At 40.5% G+C, this 24,133-nt stretch overlaps 1 protein-coding gene across 1 annotated transcript in view; it reads left to right on the top strand.

Annotated features, from left to right (window-relative positions):
• The window catches only part of AOPEP (aminopeptidase O (putative)), a 268,577-nt gene extending 244,810 nt beyond the window's left edge, over positions 1-23,767 (top strand). Inside the window, exons 12-13 of the mRNA XM_065406348.1 lie at positions 20,493-20,579; positions 23,627-23,767. Coding sequence (XP_065262420.1) covers positions 20,493-20,579; positions 23,627-23,767 — 228 coding nt within the window. The remainder of the gene's footprint in view (positions 1-20,492; positions 20,580-23,626) is intronic.
• The last annotated feature ends 366 nt before the right edge of the window (positions 23,768-24,133 follow it).

Genomic DNA, 24,133 nt, shown 5'->3' with positions numbered 1-24,133 from the left:
GAACCACAGCCATTAAAGCACAATTCCCATACCATATCTTCCCTTTTGATCCAAAACTTAATAACACTTACTACTACTGTACAATATCCCAGTGACTTATCAGGCTGAGAGAATTTAAGTCAATGGGACTGCTCATGGTAGTAAGCAGTATTCACAGTAGTAAATGTTTGCAGGCTCTGGACCCCAAGTAGACAGTGTTCAGAGAAAGGACATTTGGGAGAAGATGGAGGAAATGAAACCAATCCAGGAAATATGCATTGTGTAGATGCTGGTTAGATGTTCATAAACAAAAAATGGTTAGTTATTGAGGCGAATATATTCATACCAGTATAATGAAGGAGCACTGTTGAACTTAAGATATTTGACTCCTATTTAATTAAAAACTACTGTGAACACCACAGATGGTCACTGTGCATGGTTTATCATGTATAATTGAAATTTTATGTTAGTAATTAAAATGGAAGGAAAGAGTGAAATCTGGCTCATGTTTGTTACAATAAAACGGCTAGGTAGAAATTGTAGTATGTTTTAGAGCCCTGCATAAATCCAAACATTAATTTAAAAACTCCAAACTGCAGTCTAGCCTTTTTCTAAAGAACTTTGCCAGGTGACATTTCAACTGTTGCTATTTATTTCAGCTTTTTATTTTTTGTTTATCAGAGTTTCCAAGTGCCAGACTTATTTTTAATTAGTATTCAAACAAACTTTTCTATTTATAGGAATTAGGATATATTTTAATCACAGATGAATGCCAATGAAATGTCAGGAGTTCTATAATGGGAAGAGGAATAACTAGGGAGGTAGGATCAAAGCGGGAGCTCTAGTGTTTCTATTTCATGCCAGTGAATTGTGAGCTACTAGACCTTGGATTTAGGGTTGTTTTGATTGTTTGTTTTTCCTCCTTAAACTACATAAATTCAAGGGGGTTGGGGTTTTTTGGTAGTTTTACTTAACTGCACACCAGTGATCTTTCATGTTTTTTCTCTCTTTGCAACAAAATTATGACCTCAACAAAAGAAGCATAATCTCTGTTTTATTATACAAGGTGAAACCAAGGGCTTAACAGACCTTTAAGAAGTACAACTAAGATAACATTACCATTAGAGTTTTACCAGTCATCAGATCAGAGACACGTACAGTCCTTTAAAGGGAATGTTAGTTAACACACTGTCACATACCTAAGGAAGGGACCTTTCGTGTTTCAAACTACAGTAAGTGCAGAGCAGAGTTTCTTTATAAAGACACTGGGACATGGAATTGCAGGATTCCAGTCCAAGCTTTTAGCTGAGCTGTTTGTGTCTAAGTTTGATTAGCTGGGACATTAATCTGTTATAGTTAAACCTACATAGTTACAGGATCTCAAATACTTTTATTAACAAAACTTCAAAATGTGAGTATTAGAAATGTAAGCATTCAAAATTGAAGGCATAGAAGTAAAATGAAAGCTGTGAGTGTCACAGTTTTTATTAAGGATCTTTTTTGTATGTAGAACATTGTCATTTCCTGGCTAGCAGCAGACAGCTCAGTAAAGTACACTAACTTCTTCATTATTAAGAAGTAATTATTTCCAGTTACATTAATTCTTGTGCTGGAGATTAGCCATGATCAGACCAAACAGTGTGCTAAACTGGTATGATTCTTTAAAACCGGCATGGCACATGGATCCTACTATTAGCAGAAATTGTCAATGGAATACCCAGTGCACCTTTCTTAGTACTGTAGGTAGAAAAGTGACCTCACTCTGGTAACAAAAGGAATATAAAAATATTAATTTCTCCTGCTAATAAACTAAAGCCATGTCTACACTTACAAGTTTGCAGCGGCACAGCTGTACTAATACAGTGCTGTGCCGCTGTAAGAGTGCTCATATAGCCACGTTATGCTTATGGGAGAGAGCTCTCCCGTTGACATAATAAAACCAGCTTAATGAGCGCCGGTACAGTTTCGGCAGGAGAGCGTCTCCCACCGACACAGCACTGTATACACAAGCGCTTATGCGAGCAAAATTTGTATCACTCAGGGGTATGTGTTTTTTTTCACATCCCTGAGCGACAAAAGTTTTGCCGACATAAGTGCTAGTGTAGACATGGCCTTAGTGTGTATGTGTGTATCCATTTCAGGTTTTGTATTGCTAATTTTGGGGGAGGCAAGGAGTCTAAATAATCTCACCTCAGGGCTGGTCCACACTAACCCCTCAGTTCGAACTAAGATACGCAACTTCAGCTACATGAATAACGTAGCTGAAGTCGAAGTATCTTAGTTCGAACTACAAGGTACTTACCGCGGGTCCACACGCGGCAGGCAGGCTCCCCCGTCGACTCCGCGTACTCCTCTCGCGGAGCAGGAGCACCGGTGTCGACGGCGAGCACTTCCGGGATCGATTTATCGCGTCTAGACAAGACGCGATAAATCGATCCCAGAAGATCGATTGCTTACCGCCGAACCCGGAGGTAAGTATAGACGTACCCTCAGTCAGCTGTGTGGAGAGATGGGTAAGGAGGAGAACAGAGAAGACAAAATGCCTCTGGCAGCTTTCATCACTTTGGGCAGATTGAGAAAAGACACATTTTTCTCAGTCTCTCTCTCTTTTTTTTTTTTTTTTTTTTTTTTAAGACTTTGGTGTCTTTATAGATTGCTGTTTTGATACTTTAGCACAGCAGCATCAACATAACACTGAAACCAGTACAGAAGCAAAAAGGGAATATATTGTACAATAAGGTCTCGAGTCCAGTATGTATGGAGATTGGGTATGCATGTATTAAGCCTGTTTTGGCCCTGAACTACTCTGTAGCTCACTCACATGTATGATACAGATTTCCCTGTCATATATCTCACTGGAGATGTAAGTCTCTTTTCTGAATTTCAGAAACACTGCAGGTGAACTGATGATTATTGCTCAGCTTTTCACCATATATGAGTACAGTGCAGACCATTCCTTCCAGCTTCTGTTTCTTGAAGCCTTTATACACATTTGTGAAGCATTAACCTTTCTCTTTCCAGTTGAACATGCTTTCTGTTCCAGCCAATGTTTCTCTTCTAAACATACCTGCACTTGCACACTGCACTGTATGGAATCAGAGAAGTGTGGGACTGGAAGGGACCTCAATCCAGTCCAGTCCCCTGCACTCAAGGTGGGACTAAGTAATAATTTGACCATGCCTGACAGGTGTTTCTCTAACCTATTGTTAAAAACCTCCAGTATTATGTCTAGGTATGTTCCTGTGAGATACAAACTGCTATGAAATGGGTCATTCCCTTGTGCAGTATTGTTCTCACCTCCCCACTGTGCAGCACTTGGGTGTCCGGGGTTTTCAGCCTTAGGGTCAAACATGATTTCAAAAGGACCAAGGGGCCAGAATCAGTACTTGGGGGCAGATTATCTGCCTTGTTCTGTTCCCTTTTGTGCCACTTGGGCAACTCAAAAGGAGCAGGTGCCACCCACAAGTCCCATACGCCAGGAAATCCCCAGCAGGGAAAGTCCGCATGTGACATGGAGCTAACATAACTGGCTCCTATATCTCCCTCCTTACAGCTTCTCATGGGGCACATTGGGGGTAGGAAATGGCTATGCTGGAGTGAACTGTACTTCAGTTATCTCCAGCTTGTTTATAGTCCCTAAGGGACTGTAGCTGTTTGGCAACAGCTAGAGCAAGACCTGGGCTGCACTAAACTGTGCTGGGGCAGAATATCGAGGAAGCTGTAAGTAGTTGATAGTTCTCAGCTTCTCTTCCCCCCCTCTCCCTCCCCCCCGCATGTCTGTGTAGCAGAGGGGAGCCAGCCTTTGCAAGGCACTCTGCTAGACTCAGCAGAACCAGCCAAGCTCCTGCCTTGCTCTCACTGGGGCTGCCACAGCCCAGTTGGTAAGTAAGCAACAGAGCTACCAGAGCTACACTCCTCCCTGCTGGAGCAGGAGGGTGCTGAGCAGCTGCAACAGGAAAGAGAAAACAGCTGCTCAGAGTACTCCCAGCTCACATGGAGCTGTTCCAGAGGCTGCAGGGGCAACCGTGGGAGGCAGCGCCCCTTACCTGCTCCACACAGGAATGGGCTGATTTAAACACCAATTAGGGAATATGTTGTCATTTCATAATTAAATATGTATAACACAATTGCCCTTGGCTTCCATTGTTGGACACTGTCTCCAGGGCCAGATGTGGGACACCGCTGGTCTAGTAGGACTATCACTAGTCACATGTCACGTTACCCTGTCTAAGACCTCACATGGTCTAGGATGCTTGCTTAACTGTACTAACAGTATATCCCTCCTATTTGTGCTGTGCACATTTACAGTGAATAATGATTTCATTGCAATAATATTTCTCATGGACAGTTTAAACATAGGGACATTTGGAGAAGGCACAGTAGTCACAAACCTGTACGTTTGTTTTCCAGCTATGAAGTGCAGTAATATGAAATGTATGAAATGAACATGTAAAATACATCTTTAAAAACCATTTTAGAGAGTTGTAGTGTCTTCTACATTCTAAGCTTTTTTTCCATCATCATCTTTCAGTGATTCAGCTGCCCCAATGTAGAGCCTCCTTGCAGTTACGCAGGTGAGAGCCAATTACATGGAAGAATTATTCTGCCGCCTCTCCTTCCCTCTCTTCTTGCCATGTTGCTTCCTGCAAGGTGATAAGGCAATCCTTGGTCAGAGTACATGTCTAGTGACTGTCTGTGGTGTATCAGGGGAGATGAAGTCCAGCAGGGGAGTCCAGCCCATAGAGGAGCATGGGGACACAAGGGCATGAAACTATAACTCTCATGGAGATTCAGTTTTTGACAAAAATATCAACGTTTTCTACCAGAAGTAGACACTTATTGAAAAAAAATTAGCGTAATGAAAAGCTCAATTTTACATAGAAAAACAATTTTTCTAGGTTTTTAAAGGCTTAGGTTAGATCCTTAGAAGTTTATGGCCATAGTTTTTAGTGGGTCTTCTTAATTCCACAGTACTTGTGGTTGCATGCTCTAGTTTGCATACACAAATGGATATCCTGGCACATACGATAGGCATAATTTTACAGACCCCCGTACTGGGGGTCAGAGGCTGTTTTGTTGCAAGCCCCCAAACAAGGAAATGAAGCAGCTCAGTGTGGACTGTGTAGGTGGATTGAATACAGCATCCAAGAGGCTTCCAGTATGGCCAAAATCCTTTGTTCCCTTTAGCTCTACTTATGTCGTATTCTCCTTCTGGGCTGAAGCTTCGGCTGATAGAATTATAGAGAGAGCTACCTGTGCTCCCTAGACATATATTCTAAGCATTGATGACTTTACGGATGAGTATTGCAGAATTTAGTTGTAGGGCATGTAAAGCTGCAGTCTCCTAACCATGCTTCAGGCTTAAGGGATATTTTGGGGACTGTTTGTTCCTTATTAGATCCCCTAACCCAATCGTATTCCCTTTCTTTTCTCTCATAGCAATGTTAGATTTGGTTATGTGGGGTTCCCCCTCTCCTGTTTTTGAGGAAGTTGCTATAAAGAAATCTATAGTGTGTGTTGGTAGTAACCAAACCACAGAAAAAGCATTTTTTCCCTTCATTGGTTAATTATTTCCTGCATACAGTTGCCTTTTATTGTAGTCACAGAACAATGGGCCACCACTTTATTGCTCTGTTTCTGCTTTACAACTGGCTGAAGCCACACAATTCTTTGAGACTGTTAGCCTAATAATAAATATCATCTAGCCTGTATGCATGCATGGGCTTGCTTGTTCTTAGAGATTATTATGTTTATGTATCAGCCATTGTGTTTAAAATTTGGAAAGAGAGGATAGATTGGCCTGAAAGGAGAGGGAAAAACAACAAACCTACTTTTTGTTGTGCAGAAGCTGGGACTTTCCAGGTGCACCCACTGCCCAAGGTCAGTTAACATTTTTTAAACCTTAATAACCTTGACAGTGTCTCTTTTGATATGCTTATGTAGGCTGAGCATGTTTGAGCATAGTCTTTTGAGAAAACCTAGTTTACAAGTTTCACTAAAAGAATTTGAATAATTTAGTCACAAACATATTGACACTAGGGTGACCAGGTGTCTGGTTTTGGACCAGAACACCCGGTCAAAAAGGGATCCTGGCGGCTTCGATCAGCACCCCTGACCAGGTCGTTGACTGTCCGGTTGGCGGCGCCACTGCGCGACTCAGTGGGGCTGGCAGGCTCCCTGCTAGCCGCCGCACCACGCAGCTCCCGGGTCGGGAAGCAGTCGGCATGTCTGGCTCCTAGCCTTAGGGGCGGCCGGGGGGGCAGCTCCCATTGGCTGGGTCAGGGCAGGGGAGGAACTAGTGTGAGTGTGGTGCATGAGCACTCAGTGGGCGGCTGTTGAGGGGTTGCGTAGCGCGCGCCTCTCCCGCTGCTGCCTGGCCCTCTTCTCCTCACATGGCTGGGCTTGAGCTGCGGTGCATGCCCTGCGGTGAACGCGGTCTGTCTGTCGCCCCATCGCCGGCACCCAGGAGTTCGAGGTATGTTTATCCCCGTCTCCGAGGGCTGGGAATGGGGCTGCACCCCATCCCCCTCACTGCATCCTTCCCCTGCACCTCCATCCCCCCGTCCCACCCCCCCGCACCCACATCCCTCCCCGTCCCATCCTGTCCTGCCCCCCACACCTACCTATCCCAGCCCTGTACCCCTTACAGCGCTCTCCCACCCATCCTCTCCACCTCCCAGAGCCGCCACCCCCATGTTCCTTATCCCCCACAGTCCTGCACCCCATTCACCTCCATACACTGCTGCACTCCCATTATGTCCCTATACACGCCTGTGTCCCCCACATCCTCATGCACCTGTAACCTTCTGCCTCCCCCTGCATCCCCATCCACCCCACATACCCCCCCCCTCTTTCACTGCCCCCTCTCATCCCCACCATGCTCTCGTCCTTGGCCTCTTTCCCTCCCCATCCTCTCTCCTCCACCTCCAGCGCACCCTCCCCCCTTCGCGGGCTGGGTGATTTAGGCAACCCCTGGAAAAGTGTCTGAAAAAGTCTCTGTGTAGGCAAGTGTGTGCATGCATGCATTGTATGTGTGTAAGAGACTGTGTGGCTTTGTGTAGGGAGGTGTGTGAATTGCCACATATGTGTATACCTGTGTAAATAAAATTTGCAGCCTAACTCTTTGACTTTTATTCATTTTGCTGGCTTGTGTACAAAAAAAAAAATTGATGACGACAAAATATGTGGGTATTCATTTCATAATACGTTTTTAAAAGAGAAGGGAACTCTAAAAGAAATGTATTATTTCTTAAAAAATGAATGTTGACTAGTAATTGCAGAAGAGCCAATGTAGCATACATTCTCCCCACCTTTGTCTAGCAACATTATAAACTTTTTGTTGCAGACTTTCTCTTTTTATGTGTATGTCCAGCACCTACCACTCTGGAGCCCTTATCTTAGTTGGGGTGTCTAGGCACTAAACAATTGTAATAATAAATAATATGGAAGTATATGTGTTAGTGCATGCTAGATGTGTACACATGAATACATGTGTGTATCTGCATGTAGGTGTATCTGCATGTAGGTATGGGAGTCAGTTTCTACAGATTTATTTATACAGGTATCTGGACAGGTGTGCATTTCTGTGGTTGTGCTCTATGGATTTGTATTTGGGCTTCAGGAGTGGGCCTTTAATTATCAGCTGTGATAATGTGTGGTCCTAATTCCACACATAAAATTACAACAACTTTAGTGAACAAAAAACATGGAGCTGGTTACGAAAAATGGGAAGAGGGGAGGAAAAGAATCACGAAAACCTTTGTGAAATTTCTTTTTTTTTTTAAATTACCCTTTTTGACTATTTTGCTGCCAGCTCTAGCGTCCTATAACAAATAAAACCTGAAATTAGCATAATATATCTGTCAAAACAATAAATATGCCTGTTTGGGCCTTGCAGTGAAAATGAGCACGTGAGAGAGGGTGGGGGAGAGTGACAGAGTGAGTGGGTGGGTGGGGTGTTTGGGAAGGGGCGGGGCGGGGGCATAGGCACCAACTTCTCCTGGCGTTGGTGGGTGCTTGATCCCCCCGACCCTGCCCCCACCCCTGCCCCGCCCCCATTCCAACCCTTTCCCCAAAGTCCCCGCCCCAACTCCGCCCTCCTCCCTGCCCCTATTGGACTCCTTCCCCAAATCCCCGCCACAGCCCTGCCTCTTCCCCGCCTCCTCCCCTGAGCGCGCCACGTTCCTGCTTCTCCCCCTCCCTCCCACAGCTTGTTATGCCGCGAAACAGCTGTTTTGTGGCAGCAAGCGCTGGGGGGGGAGAAGCGGGGACGCGGTGCACTCAGGGGAGAAGGCGGAGATGAGGTGAGCGGGGGCGGGGTGTGGAGCTTTGCTGCCGGTGGGTGCAGAGCACCCACCAATTTTTACCTGTGGGTGCTCCAGCGCCTATGGGCAGGGGCATGTCCTCGGGGAAGCGGCGGAGCAAGAGTGTTTGGTTTTCTGGAATTAGAAAGTTGGCAACCCTGATTGAGACAATAGAAAAAGCTTACAGCTGTGTGTCACAAACATTGGTAATCAGTAATAAGCAGTCTTCTTATTAAGCTATTCCCACAATTAGCTTTCTTGGTTCTTTATTCTAGATAGGGACAGGGATGGTCTATGAAACCAAAAGACCAGAGGCTATGGAAACAAGTCTACAGAGCAATAAAAAAGGTGATGAGACAGAGAGATCTGTCTACAAAACCATTTAGGTATGCTACAGAACAGGGGAATGGATAGGTAGGATTCTGTCTGTTCTATTTGATGGTGAACTGATATGTCTAGAACTGTATTTTATGTCCTGGTGAATTATGGTAGACTTGGTGATACAAAAAGCGGAATTTAGATGAAACCAACAGTTTTATGCTACATTTCCCCACTACCTTCACTGGAGAATTTGTTTTTCTTTCCTTTCTGCCTACAGAACTGGCTTACTTTTTTTGTAATGTATGCTGCCTGCGTGGCAGATGGAAATTGTTTTGTTAGTTTTTCTTGCCTCAGCAAATTGGTTGAAATGCTATTTAGCCCATAACTCTTTCCCTTTATTTCAAGTTCATAAGGTGGTAGATTTTTGGGGAGAAGAGAAAGGGGCGAGACTGTAACTGTTTTTGCAGAAAATGTGAGTGTAATGAGTTAAGATCATAATATCATACGTCATGTGGGTGGCATCTTGCCATTTTTATACAACCGCTTCATTGTACATGAAGTCTGCCTATGAAACCAAGGCCATAAATTGGTGGCATCCTATTTCACTGACAGAGATCCAGTCACGCTAATATAAACCATACAAGGTGTTTGGTGCCCTAAAAATAGTGAGAATTATGTTTAGAACACAATAATTTCAGCCCATTGATCTTTCCTAAATCATAAAATACTGGCAGATGTAAAAGTACAGATGAACTACAACACAATATCTATCTCTCTGCTTCCCTCCTGATGATTAAGTTAAGCCCATTCTTGTGCTCTATTATCCAGCTGTCCTGAAGGTTGTCATTGAGCATTGTTAGAAAGCACCCTTATGGAACAAAGCTCTGTACAGTATATTGTAAAACGTCTTGGAGAACGGGAATTGGTCAGGAAAGGTCAGACCATGTTGCTATACTAACGAAAGAGGGAATTTCTTTTCAGAATAGTTCACTGGCTAACTCTCAGTCTCTGAGTATGCTTGGGGCTTTGGGGGAAATGGTTCAGTAGCCCTCTGCACCATACGTATGTACCTTTTAATACTATATATAAAACTTGCAGGTTTCTGTCATCAGGTTGCAAATACCTCCGCACAGCCTGCTTAAGGACAAGAAGTCCCAGTTCCTAACTGCCTTAACTGGTCAAAGGTCACGTTGGATTGCAGAGCAAAACACTGGAGTGTTTCGTATTGTCTCATTGCATATAACTGGGAAAACACCTATACAACACTTGTACTGAGCCTGTGTAGTCTAGAGATGAGATCCACACATTGAATTGAGGCAGAGGAGGGGAATATGCAGTTTGTAATAATGCCCACATTGCCTACATTTTCTTTCTCTTTCTAAAACGGGAGGCAAAATAAAATCTGGTGTTTAAATTTAGATCTGTTAGATTAAAGCAGCTTTCTGTTTTATTCTATATTTAAACATACGGGACCAAATTAATCCCTGATGTAATTCCAATTGAAATCAGTGGAGTTTATGCTCTTCTGGAGGCTGCAGTGAGTGGGAAAAGAAAGTGGAAAGGCTGGTTTCTGATAATACACCCTTCACTTTCCAAAGATGAGGCTCAGGACATTGCAGAGCTGGGTGTGAGGCAAGAGAATTGGAACAGGATGAAGAAAAAGGCTTCCAGTAATGACAGTGGGAATGTCCCTTGGGTTGACTGGCTCTCATATCTGCCACCGAGGAATTGATGTGCTGGGATGAATTTGTAAGCTTGCCCAAAGGATAATCTAACTCAACACCAGTAGCTATTATTTGGGCTTGTTTTGTTGCTGCATGAAAAGTATGGGGGCTTTTCCTACAACTTGAGAAGTACACAAAATCCTGGAATCAGCATAACCTCTCCTAGGAACATGTTTAGACTGCAAGATTTATTGGGTGCTCAAAATAGCATTTCCCCAATCAGCAGCCCTCCCTCATTCCCTAACAGCTCCAGGAGCCAACAGCTGTGCATGTTTGTTCCAAGTGATTTCATTTGCTGCTGGGTGGCATTAGTGAAATGTTCCAGGCTCCTTATTGGCGCATTATACTATGTCATCCACTTATCATCCACTATTTTTCTAATTGTTTTGAGCCCTTAATTTGCTCCTGCTATGGCAGCCCAACAGCACAGTGAAATTTTGAAAGTGGGGAGCAGATTGAAAGAGAGAGCTAAATATGGAATTGTTTTCTATTTGTCCTTTATCCAAAGCAGCAAGGAAAGAGAAGGTTGGTGCTTAGTTCCATTTTTCTAAAACCTGCCATATGAGGAGGTGACTTTTTTTTTTTTTTTTTTTTAATTAGGTGCTTTTGCTATATTTGACTGTTTATACAATGCTGTGGGGCAGTAAAGAAAGAAATAGCACTGTAATACAAACCGCCTGGCCTTCTCATAAATCGGAAAGGTTATACTATTTGTATATATGTGATGGCTCTTACACATTTGCCAGGATGTTAAGGAGGATGTAGGATTTAAAAACACAAACAAACAAATGCCGTCAACAGTCTGGATTTGTGTTTCCTGATTGTTGCAGCTTAAGACTGTAGCCGTATTTGTGTTTTTAATGGAACACCCTCTTAATGCAGTAATTGATACAACTCTTTACTTGGAGCAATTTCTAAAGATAAATTTTATTAGAAATTACTATTTTTAATGCTCGATGGCTTGCTTTGTGCTTTTTCATTTCTCTTTAAATGTTGGCTGTAGATCCTGGTTATCTCTAGACAATACCACAGAGCAGGAAAATCTGTCACACTCAAAGAACATAAGATCTAGGTAGAATGGGGAATGGGTCAGATCAAAATTGTTAACCACAGTTAGTCCTGACATCATTACCTTAGCCACAAATAAACCACTCACAACCCCTACTCCCTATTGCTTAGTAACTGACTAACTTCCTAATATGTGGGTACAGTTTTGTCCCCACTACAGTTTTGCTACATTTCTTTCCCTGTCCAAAAGAGTTAAAATGGTGGGGTTGCGATGCCTCAGAGGAATTTTGCTGTATTCTACTGGGGTAAGAGTCTTTGGAAATATAAAGTGTGGGTGAGTGAGCGATGCAAAACTGGAAACCTATCGTGAAAGATGATCCCTCACTCTCACAGATCTTGGGAGACAGACCAGTCCTCGCTTACGGACAGCCCCCCCAACCTGGAGCAAATACTCACCAGCAACCGCACACCATACAACATAAACACTAACCCAGGAACCTATCCTTGCAACAAAGCTCGATGCCAACTCTGTCCACATATCTATTCAAGTGACACCATCATAGGACCTAATCTCATCAGCCATGCCATCAGGGGCTCGTTCACCTGCACATCTACCAACGTGATATATGCCATCATGTGCCAGCAATGACCCTCTGCCATATACATTGGCCAAACCGGACAGTCTCTACGCAAAAGAATAAATGGACACAAATCTGACATCAGGAATCATAACATTCAAAAACCAGTGGGAGAACACTTCTACCACTCTAACCACTCAGTGACAGACTTGAAGGTGTCAATTTTACAACAAAAAAACTTCAAAAACAGACTCCAAAGAGAGACTGCTGAACTTGAATTAATATGCAAATTAGATACAATTAACTTAGGTTTGAACAGAGACTGGGAATGGTTGGGTCATTACACTGAATCTATTTCCCCATGTTAATATATCCTCACACCTTCTATGGGTCATCTCGATTATCACTTCAAAGGTTTTTTTCTCTCTCCTGCTGATGATAGCTCATCTCAATTGATTGGCCTCTTACAGTTGGTATGGCTACTCCCACCTTTTCATGTTCTCTGTATGTATAAATATCTTCTTTCTGTGTGTTCCATTTTATGCATCCGATGAAGTGGGCTGGAGCCCACGAAAGCTTATGCTCAAATAAATTTGTTAGTCTCTAAGGTGCCACAAGTACTCCTGTTCTTTTTGTGAATAAAAAACCCTGTTGTTCTCACTTCAGTACAGGGTGTATGCGTCTACTGAGTTTACAGCATAAAGTCATATTTCCCTTAAGGTTGATTTCCTTAAGGTGTGTGTATATGAGAGGTGTCACATTGACATGCTTGGACACTGAAGTCCTCTGTCAACCAGACACAAACCTGGACAGTGAGAGAACAAGCTTCTCTGTAGAGTCCTACTGATATGCCTCTGCCTTTAGTCAGAGGAACCATCCCTAGCTTAGTTCAGCCTCCATAGGCCATTCACTCTGGCCACTCAGCTCAGTTGAGGTTGTCCAATTCCTAGTGGGAAAGTGCATATTAAAAAGGCACCATTGTTGGCAAACACTATCCAGCTGTGGTAATGTCAGTACAACTTGGTCCGATTCAGATCCAGTTTCTTCTGGATTTTAGAGACTAGCAAACCTTCAGGATGCCAAAACTGGTAAAGTCCACTCCTGCTCCCAAAAGAGGTTCTGAAAAAGCAATGACTAAGGCATATGGATCCCTTGTTGATGGGCATGACCAAGCAGCCTGCAGAGTATCTGAACAGTTACACTCAAGAGAGTGGGTTGTGTGTATATATATTTTTTAAGTGGAATTGAAACATGTTTATCTTTGATGGAATATATGGTACTTACCTTTCTGAGGAGAAAATCCCTGTATAATGCATTATTATCATACTACTGTGAGAAACAAAACTTTTCCTCCCATGATCGGCAGTTCATTCATCTTTCCTGTTTGATCCTTTAAGGTCAGTTGGTCTGTCTAGTCTAATCGGTCTATTTTACGGTTTTATACTGCAACTCGTCACCACTGTATCTGAGCATGTTCCATGTAAAAATCAATAGCAATAGTGAAGACCCTGTTGGATTTTATGGAGTCTCTGGGCTTTCCTTTTTTGAAGTGGAGTAGAGTATTTGATTTTTATTATTTTATTTTATTTTGTTTGGTAGGTTTATGAGATGGAAGGGGGTGACCGTGTTGACAGTGTCATTCTTACAGTGGAAATCCTTTTGGAAGAGGAAGGTTTTGTAGCATTTCCTAAGGGTGGTCAGACTCTGGATTCTGGAGTTTCTGGAGGAGGTCGGTTGTGTCCCAGAGGAAGATGGCCCTTTGTGTGGGGAGTGGTTGGAGGATGGTTTCTGAGTTCTGATATTCTTTCAGTAAGATAGTTGTGGCCTGATATAATGGGCCTGCCTGGCTTTCTTTGTTTATGTATCTTGGGAAATGTGTAGAAGATTCCTGGGGTGGCTTCTTGAGGCATGAGCTTGTATTTCAATTTGTTTGGGCAAGGATTTGATTATATCCTTAAATTCTTGAGTGAACTGCAGTGTGGGATCCTCTTTGATTTCTTTATAGTAGATGGTGTCAGTTGCCGATTCCACTTTGTATTTAGGTGTAACGCTCTGAGTATCTTTCCTAGAGCAGAAGATCTCTGTGTAGCTTGAAAGCTTTTGTCTTTTGCCAACAGGGGTTGGTCTAATAAAATATATTACCTCACCCACCTTGTCTCTCTAATATCCTGGGACCACCATTACTTCATATGCTAGAGAATTAGACAGTGGGTACCGGCTTCAGATATAATCTGTCCCACTACCGCATCTATATATACTTGATTCAGATGTTGGAGACATCATGTCATAGCTGATGAGTTAGAGTTGATGAGTTAATAGGTTCATGGTCAGACTTACTATGGCTGAGAAATTGAGCCCTGGGCAGTTTCAGCCATGGTAGTAAAATCAGAGGGGGAGATGGAGATTATTTTTGTCATTCTCCATTGGCTAAGTGGGGCATGGTTCTTGCCCCTACTCTGCAGTGTGATGTGTGGGAGCAGAGGAAGTCTTTGGTCTGTAGTGGTGCACGAAGGTAACCACTATGTAGAAGTGACTCCAAAAGCCAATGGCACCGCAGCAAAACAAAATTAAACAAATATTTCCAAAACAGCTGTAGAAGGTGGAGCTGATTACATCTTTTCAGCCATCTCCAGCCTGTTGCCACTTACACACAAACATCCTGAATGCGCAAGACTGAAAATGAGAGAGGGAGGAAAGCATTTGGTTCAAGTACAAGAAGAGTATTTGTTTTTAACTAAAGTTCATTTTTAAAAAACATTTTTCAGTTTGCATGCTGTGTTAAAAATTCTGTTATATCACAGGCATTGTGATATAGAAGCCTTGCTCCATATGAGGGAGATTATGGCACCATAAATGGGAAAAGCCTTCACGCATAGTAGGGGGACTCTCTCTTCCCACAGTTGTTGAAGCTGCTGCACTAATCGGTGTTTGTACTGGTTTTTTGCCCCGTTCTTCTCTGAGCTTGCTATATGTCACTAGCCTATCATCACTTTATCTGCGTATAATGAAAGATGAACAAAAGCATTGCAGTCATGTCCTGTTGTATGTCAGAATTTAATGAAACGCAGAGAGAATAGGCAGACTGAAAGGACATATGGGGATTACAGAATTACATGTTTTAACTTAGTCACTTACTTGCAATGAAAGCTTTGACACCATAAGGAAGGCAAAATACACGAAACTGCTAGGTAGTTTCCCTGCTTGTACTTCTTAATTACAAACTCTGGCGCATGTAGTATTCTCCAACTGCAGAATCACTGACAAAAGAATGGTGAATACATTCTGTTTGCATTTAATAGGATTTTGTCTAGTAAGAATATTTTAGCACATTGCTGAGCTGATACGCTGTCAATGCAATTGTAGCGCACACATGATCCGTACATTATTATTAACACCACCTCCTTCAGAGCTGATTCAGCATCACTGAAAATCTTACTAAGGAGTACATTTCTACTGAAATGGGATTTGCATGCTAAAAACCCTGAGTCTGAGTACCAAATATTAATGTTCATTTGAAAAACCCAAACCTTACAGCATGAAACCTAGTGGGTGCAACTACTTAATTTCAATTTAAAATAGCAGCCATCTCAGCTATTTTAAAATTTAAGTGGGTACAAGGATATAGAAAAATCATTAAATCATTAAAAATATTTTGTTACAATAATGGGGCAAAGTGTGGGCAGTTTTCTAAACCCTATATTTTCTGCCCTAACCAATTGTAAAAACTACTTTTAAATCCAAAATGTTAGTCTGCGGCACTCAGCAGTGTTCACTAATTATCCCTGAAGATAGTATAGCTGAATCCAATTTATGAGAAGCTAGGAAGAGAGAATTATGCTGAAAGGAAATAAATATCTTCAGATGGAAGAAATCGGTGATGATCTAATCAACAGGCCAGCATTCCAGGGCTCCAGAGATATTCAGCTTCCTCCTCATTAATTAAAAATAATCCATTGCTTGATTAGTTGCAAAAGTTTCTTTGTATTTCTCCTTCTGCAAGAAGACTGAAGTCTGCAAAGAATCTCTAGCTCCTGTTGTCCATTATATTTCCATGGACTTATCTGTGGTTAGTTACTGTAGTATTTATAGTTTTGATTAACTTTTCATATTACATGCGTTTAGTTTCAATAGTGTAGTTGAACACATGGTTGGTAAATATCTTAGAAGTCTTTTTGGTCCAAGTTATGTTCTGTTTGGAACTTTAGCTGGACAATAATACTTACTAAAAGTATACTCAGGTTTAAAAAACCCTCTATTTTCTAGGGTCTCAAAACATGTTTTTGTTCTGAGATTTAGATTTGTTGTCTCCTGGAGCTTTTTTTAATTGGATCCAGCTATTAGCAATATTTACTCATTTCCCCCGAAGCTAGTCTCCATTCTGCAGACCAAAGGCTTAGTACAAACTTTTTTGATTTTTTTTGTTTTTAATAAAATGCATGGTCTAAATTACTTGCTTTCTAAATCTTATTTGCAAGCCTCAGAGGTACAATATTTTCTGCATGTATGTTTCCTTGTTTGCATGTGTATGATGGAAGCTTTCAGTGACCTTGATCATTACAATATATTGTATAAGCTGTATGTGTATTTTAACTATGCCTGTCTGGCCATTGTTTGATTTTTGTAATCATTTGGAGGGTAGGTGGGTTTCAAATTACTAAAAGTGATTGCTTCACTTCAAGGACTGTTTGAGATGGTCTAAAAATGTTGTCTTCAAACAAAGTCATTGGGAAGCTGCTGGGCATTCACCATTCTTGAAAATCAGGGCACTTAAATATGGATTTAGTATCCCAACTTTAAGCATCCATTTAAAAAAAATGTTGGCTCATATTTGTAAAAACAAATTTTCTTTATATTAGTAATAACTGATTTAAGAATTTATTTTTATGTTAATTAGCTACTTTTTAACTTTTTGTTTTGAATTTTACTTTTTTGTGGGTTTGAAAATAAACTAATCAGTGTCACTTTGGTTTCTAGTCAGTTTTACTTTCAAGTTCATTTGTACTAGCAAAATGCTACAGTGTTTGGGTTGTGAACAGCACTTAGAATTTTTGTTAAAAATGAACATTTTATCGATCTTTGTTTTTTTAAGCTCTCTCTCTCTCTCTTTTTTTTTTTAAACAAAGCTTTAAATTTGGGGCTCAATGCAACCTCACAGCAGCATCCATTTAAGACTTTGGTCTTAAGGATAGCAAAACAAAACAAAATAACCCTCCACTCCGATAATTTCCTTTGATTACTAAATTGAAATGGCATGTTTTCAAATGACATATCTGCAACAGTCCATGAACCCAAATTGTGCTGACAAAATTGTGGGATGTGTTGCAAAGTTCATATATATATGTACAGGAAATTTTCAGCTATTGAATGGAAAATTGGTAGACACTTCAGCATAATCCATAATACCAATTGGAAGGGGAGAACATTTTTAGTAGCTCAAGATGATCCATCAGGAACCTGACCTCCTACAAGACCTGCAGTCAGTTCTACATTCCCCCAAATCACTTTTCCTCCCTCCTCCTGAGCATCAGACAGAAGTTGAGACAGTCAAAAGGACAACCATAAACTTAGATTCTGAGGCTGAAAAAATAAATTGCATTCCAGAGTTTGGCATGTATGTCCTGCAGCTGCCAACCCCAGACCCAGTGTTTGTGCGTGGTTACAGGTGTTATTTCAGAGCTGGAGTACATAAGAGTCAGACAAAATAAAGCACAATCAACTCTGCCAGCAGCAACAGGAAGAGTTGCTATAAATTACTTTTCAGGTTCAGTTTGTGCTGAATATGGTATAACTACCCAAAAAAACATACGGTGCATCTCTCTGAGCTATGCAGAAGAGCACAGAGAAATGTGTAGAGCAAGAAGGGAGAGTCTGACATGGCTCTCAATATGAGAAAAAGAGTAGTGAATTCTTATTTTCACCCATGAGTCTTTGCTTCCCCTTTCCCTCTTCCTTTGCATCAGGGAGGGATGGATACAGAATAGCCTACACAGGATAGAGTATGGTTACTTCTGTCCCACCACAAACTACTTAGTTTTCAATATTTCCTTTTATATATGTTCATTAAAGTGCCCAGAAACATGACACATTAATTACATAGGAAAGCGGTGCTGCCTGCTTTAAGTGTTGGATGAAAAGCAAGGAACTGAAGGAGTTTTTTTCTCTCCTTCATATGTGCGTAAAAATCGTAATGTGAGAGGGATTAGCGCATGATCTATACTAGAAAAATTACCTGTTGCTGTGTTGATAGCATGTGTATCTGAACTGGTTTAGCTGCAATTGTGGTTTAGAACAAACTACATTTGGTGCCATGTTACAAAAAGTCTTGATCACTACATGCTCAAAGCAAGCCTTAACTCCTCTAGCAGCTAAACCATCTTCAGCCACTGTTTACTGGCGTCCACTACATATGATGGATTAGAAAGCAGGTGGGAATGATTGAAATATTGTATTTGAAAAAGCGCCAATAATGACTGGTTCTCCTACAGTTTGTTGCATTGAAAGTGCCTTTTTCGGCTTTGTGAAAATAGGAGGCGAACATGCAATCTGAGGATAACAGACATGCTGCTTCTACCCCGATTGGTGATTCTCTGCACCTCAGTTTTGGAAATTTGCCATAATTTCTATAGCCAGAGAGTTTGTTCTGCATGTAAGATTCTAAGTGTCTACATAAAAAATACATATCACAATAAGAGCCTCTTTTCTTTCATATAGCCAGAGAGTTTGTTCTGCATGTAGGCATCTAATACTTTTATCTTGTCAGCAGTAACTTTTAAGAAACAGACTACATCCCCAGCACACAATGAGTCTTTTTATTGTTTGTTTTATATATTTGTTATTACTTGTTTAATAAATGAGCCCAAACACCTACCCCCCAACCCTGAGTTTCCGAAGTCCCTTGTTGTAATCAGAAGTTGCATTCCAGCAATTTTATGGAGGAGGCCACACAGTGAAGAAATCAAGGATCCAAGGAGAATTTTTCCAAAGCCTGTGACCATTCATCACTTGTTAATGATTTTAATGAGACTGTCAATTCAGTTATATAAGCCTCTGAAATTCCTCCCTGTGATGTAAAGCTGATGATGGCTGACTGCCGAATCCTTAGAAGTTCAAAATTGTATCCCTTGTTGTAGTAATGGTAAAGGGTGAACAAAGAGTTGGGGGGATTTGTAGGGCTTTAAGGAATAGCTTGCATCAACTTGAAATTGACTAAAGCATCCTCTTCTACCTCCAAATTGTTCACAAAAAAGACCTATTTCCAGCTTTCATTTTCCCTGGTTTTTTTTATCGGTAAATCTATCTTTAAGAAGTGATTTGTGCTAGATTAGTCGATAATTATATAATTTAGACTCAACCTGCCAAAAATATTGAAACTACTTATATTTTATTATTACTGCAAAAACGGATTGTTATAAAGTGCCTCTCCCTTGAAAGGCAGTAAAAGCAAGCTGTAATACAAGTAGTTTTTTAATGCACTTAACTGCTTTCTTTTTGAGCGAATGCTGTGCCAATAATAGAATATAAAATGTTTGACTGCTCATTGAGTATAATTGAAGAAGCCGTGATGCAGTGTAAAATGACACTTAAAGCCACAGAAGTGAATGGTTAAAAACAAATCAAAAAAACATCAAAATGCAAGGAAATATAAAGCATGCCAAAGCTTTGTAAAGAAGCTGCATTCGAAAGCTGTACTGGCCATATTGCCCATTTTAGTAGCAATATTATTCTCTAACAGTTTGCATAAGCCAATAACTGCTTTCACTGAAGTGCATTCGGTACAGCAAATCAGCAACTTGAGCATGAATAGATGTTAGACACATTCTGGCAAGCTGTATTGGCAAAACTTTGGTTTGTTGAAATGTAAATTATTTATTTAATGTTTTCTCATTTACCTTTTATCCTTTTCAGCCCAGGATAGATGCAGCACTTGTCCCACAGATACAATTTGTACAAAAATGTGTTTTAGCCTCATGTCCCCTAGGTTAGACACTTGCCTAAAGGAAATAATGCAGTTGTATCTTACATCTGCTTCCAGAGCTTTGAAGCAATAACTTCCTCTTTTGTAAAACTAGAAAAGAAAAGGAAAAAAGTATTTATTTATTCTAATGCTAAGTGTAACTTTTTAAAAGTAGTTTTGTAGAATAATAGTTATTTTGAAAATAACAGACTCACTGATTCAACACATTTAAGTTGTGATTGGGATTGGTTTAACAGTTACAGATGCTTGTTTATCCAGATATATTGGGGTCCAAAAATCCTACTATAGATGCACATTTTATTTTTAGTGTGTCAGATGAGTATTAATGATCTAATGGTTTATAGAGGCACATGACTCAAGGCTCTAAACAGCATCTGCCTTTAAAAATAGGAACTTCATTTGTGTCCATATTTAGGGGCACATAGATTTTTAAGCAAGATTAGCAAGTCCTACTGAAGTACTTGAAAATGTTTCACAAACTGCCATTCCTCTAAAACACTTAAAAAATTTTTTAAAACTTTTAAAAAGTTGAGTGACATTGTATCAAGTGCATATCTACACCGACACAGTATGCATGTTTAATATTTATTTTCCTTTTCCAAAGGTTCGACATCGATGGTGTGAGCTTGTTGTTAAACACAAATATACAACAAGATATGCTGACATTGAGAAATTCCTCAAGGAAGATCAGGTCAGTTTAATTTATTAACATTTTCAAAATAATCACCCTGTGTTGTGTCAGAGTATAAACTGATTTTAACTTACGGTATATACTCGTTCATACGATGAATATTTTTGGTAAAGTGACGCATCAAAGAGAGTGGGTCGGCTTATAAACGGGTCTACACCAAAATTTGATGATTTTAAACTCTTATGGAATCATTGAATTGAATATCTAATACATTGTCGTTTTGTTTACCTGGAGCATTCACAGGCATGGAGCCCCTCAGCTCCCACTGGCTGGGAACGGCAAACCGTGGCCACTGAGAGCTGAGGGGCTCCGTGACTGTGAACGCTCCAGGTAAACAAAACGTTCAGGCCCCGAAATATAGGGTCGGCTTATGAAAGGGTCATACAGTTTTTGCTGTTTTTACCTAACCATCTTGGGGGGGGGGGGGGTCAGCTTATAAATGAACGGGCTAATGAACGAGTATATACAGTACTCTCTAGCTGTGAATTGTCAGATATCTGCATCTGAGACCTACACTATCAGGCTTTTATAATATTCAAAAGTAGTTTCCAAGGTCCTGTCTTTCTAGGCAAAAGACGCTGGTTTAACAATGGTGGTTAAGCAATTTAAACTCTGTTTCAGCGAAACCAAGTTAACAGTGGTTGACCAATGAATGTGGATGGAGCAAAACCTTGTTATAATCAAGTTAAAAGTCCAGATGATAGCTTAGGTAGAGATTTAGGCTAGGACATAGTTTTATAACTAGGTTAAGCCTCAACTACACGCTTAACCATAGTTGTAAAACTCTTGCTCAGTTGTTGATGAGGTCAAAGAATCCTACCTCTTGTATATATTACATATAGGCAGTAGGGCCTAAATCACGCTGTTCTGACAAGATCACTCACATTTATTTTACTCACAATTTTTAACTTAAATATGTACATGCATCCTCCCAACACACATAGTGACATTATTGGTGCTGCTACATTCAGTATACTAAATTATAACAATTCACACTTTATTTGCAACATATGAGATTTTTTTTAATGGCTGATCAGAGAACATGCTGTATTTTTCATGACAATAGATTGCAACTTTCTGTCTTGCTACAGCAGCGCAGCTCTTATTAGTCTCCTGAACACTATCTTCTAGATCTAGATTACACTCCTAATATGCAGGAGAAGCCAGAGAACTAGTCCAAAATCCACAGCAAACAATTTGTTCTGATAAACCCGTTTACATAGATTTTTTTTTAAATATATGTTTGTGTATTGTGCACATTTTAAGTCTTATATAAAGGGGTGCAATTTCAGGTACATGGAAGCTGTCACATCAGCCCCTGGTAGGCAAACGAAAAGCAACTGTATCCTTGAGCTCTCTATTAAAAGCCAAGTTGAACAGCAATATATTTAGAATGGTGATTATGCCAGATAAGGATCAATGTTTTTCTGCTTTGTAAGGAAAGAATTTTTGAAATCATAACTGCAGAGTTTTTAAGCTGTTATCTTTGAGATCCTTCTTGTAATTTACTCCAGCAGGGTGTACAGTTTGTGGCACAACTAAGTTCTGGAATGATTACATGTGAAATCAAAGCACTTCCTTGGCCTTACTGATCACGAAAGAACGTCGTTATTTTAAAAGTCTGCAAAAAATGCAAATGTGACTAATCCAATTTGGGATAACAGAAAACCAGTGTTTACTGCATTTTAATGTTTGAGATTTGGATGAAATTATTACAGCTGTGCAAAAAAGATATTTCATTTTGTGGAGGTATTTGATATTTCAAAATTCGGTTTCATTCTGATTTGGAACAAAACCCAAATATTTAGCAATTCTCTGCGAAAAGGAATGGAACTCTGCCTCCAGGATACTCTGCCTGCTAAGGAGCTGAACCCAGAGAAGCTCTAGAGTCTTCAGTTCCAAGGCAAACAACACTGTCCACAAACACTTTTTAATTTTGCCAAATGACCAATTCTGATGATAATTTCTAGAGCTGGTTGAAAATAAATGTTTCAAGAAATATTAAATTAAAATGTATATTTTTTTAGTGGTAACTTTATTCTTCTTTCTGGCACTAGATGGTATGTTACATTGCATAAAAACATACACCCACCACTTACTGATCAGGATTGTTCACTTGGGCATGACTGCAAGAGTTAACTCGACATTTGTAAAAACTCTGGTCAACATAAGGGGACTGAGTTTGCAAACCCACACTTGTATTTGCAGCCCATGTTTATGTCAGTAGACACATTGTGATCAGGACCAGCGTCAATCTAGCTCAAGTGATTTGCATCTTCAGAAAAGGATATGGTAACCAAGGGTGAAAACTTGGTTCCATTGACTTCAGTAAGGCCAAGATTTCATCCCATAATTTTCCTTCCTGATTGAGACTCTCAAAATCAGCATTAGGGAGAGCTTTGCCTTTTCCTACAAGTCCAGAGTTGTAACTGCTGTATGTGTATCCACTTGAAGGGACCAGCCTGAAACAGAAACCCATCATTTTCAATTGATTTCAGTTAACAAAATTAAGTAGGCATCTCAGAATGGATTGTTTTAATTGATACATACCAGTGACCATCCCTGCATGTGGAAAGGTCCCATCTGGGAAAGAAAATCAACTAAAGACCATTCAAATTTCTGTCATGTTAGAGGAAAAGGCAAATTGCCCCCTCATGAGACATTTGGTGGCTGAGAGAGAGAGAGAACATGGACTTCAACCTGAAAAGCAGGGGAAGAAACAGCAGAAAAGCATTTTCCCCACATAAGATGCTGACTCTAGCTTGATTATCAATCTCCAGTGTAAATGTTCTTTTGGTAACATACTTAATAAAACACAGACAATCCTCCTCCGATTGAATAGTCTCCAAGAGAGACTGACAGACAGAGAACTGTATTTTGGAGAAAAAAATATGTACCTGTTAAAGGAAATATAGCTTTGTACATGAAATGAGATTGGGTACTGTATGCGTTGTGTTGGGAGCTATGTGAAACAAGCTTGTCTTTAAAAACAAGCCAGCTAGCTATAATTGGTTACGGAATGAAGGGGTGTTTTCTTCCACTTGCAGGCTATGGGTGTTTACCTGTATGGAGAATTAATGGTGAATGAAGATGCAAAACAACAGGAACTTGCCTATAAATGCTTTGCTGCAACACAAAAACAAATGGATGTGTCCTCAGCCAAAGTGGTGGCAGAGATGTTATTCTGAAGAGGTGATTTTTCTTGATTAAAGTATTTAATCCTCAACCTGCTCTTTAGTGAGAGAATATGCACAGCGCAGTAAATAAACTCTGGCACAATGTAGAATTTGCTGATATTCAGCTTGAAGAATCACTCATTAAATTTCTTGCATGTTTTTTCCCCCCACACCATTGCTGGAGCAACGGATCATTGATGCACAAGGGATCTAGTTGAGGATCATGGAGAAGAGAGAGATTTTTGTACTAAGACACATCTACATTTACAACACTTCTTAAACATGGCTGCACTCACACCTGCAAATAGAAAATGTGATATGAACTTGCTAGGGGATGGCAATTACTGGAGTTGTTTAACAAAATCTGTGTCCACATGA

This window comes from Emys orbicularis, chromosome 6 (genome assembly GCF_028017835.1).
Source record: "Emys orbicularis isolate rEmyOrb1 chromosome 6, rEmyOrb1.hap1, whole genome shotgun sequence".
Taxonomy (NCBI): Eukaryota; Metazoa; Chordata; order Testudines; family Emydidae; genus Emys; species Emys orbicularis.
This window is presented reverse-complemented; position numbering and strand designations above follow the sequence as displayed.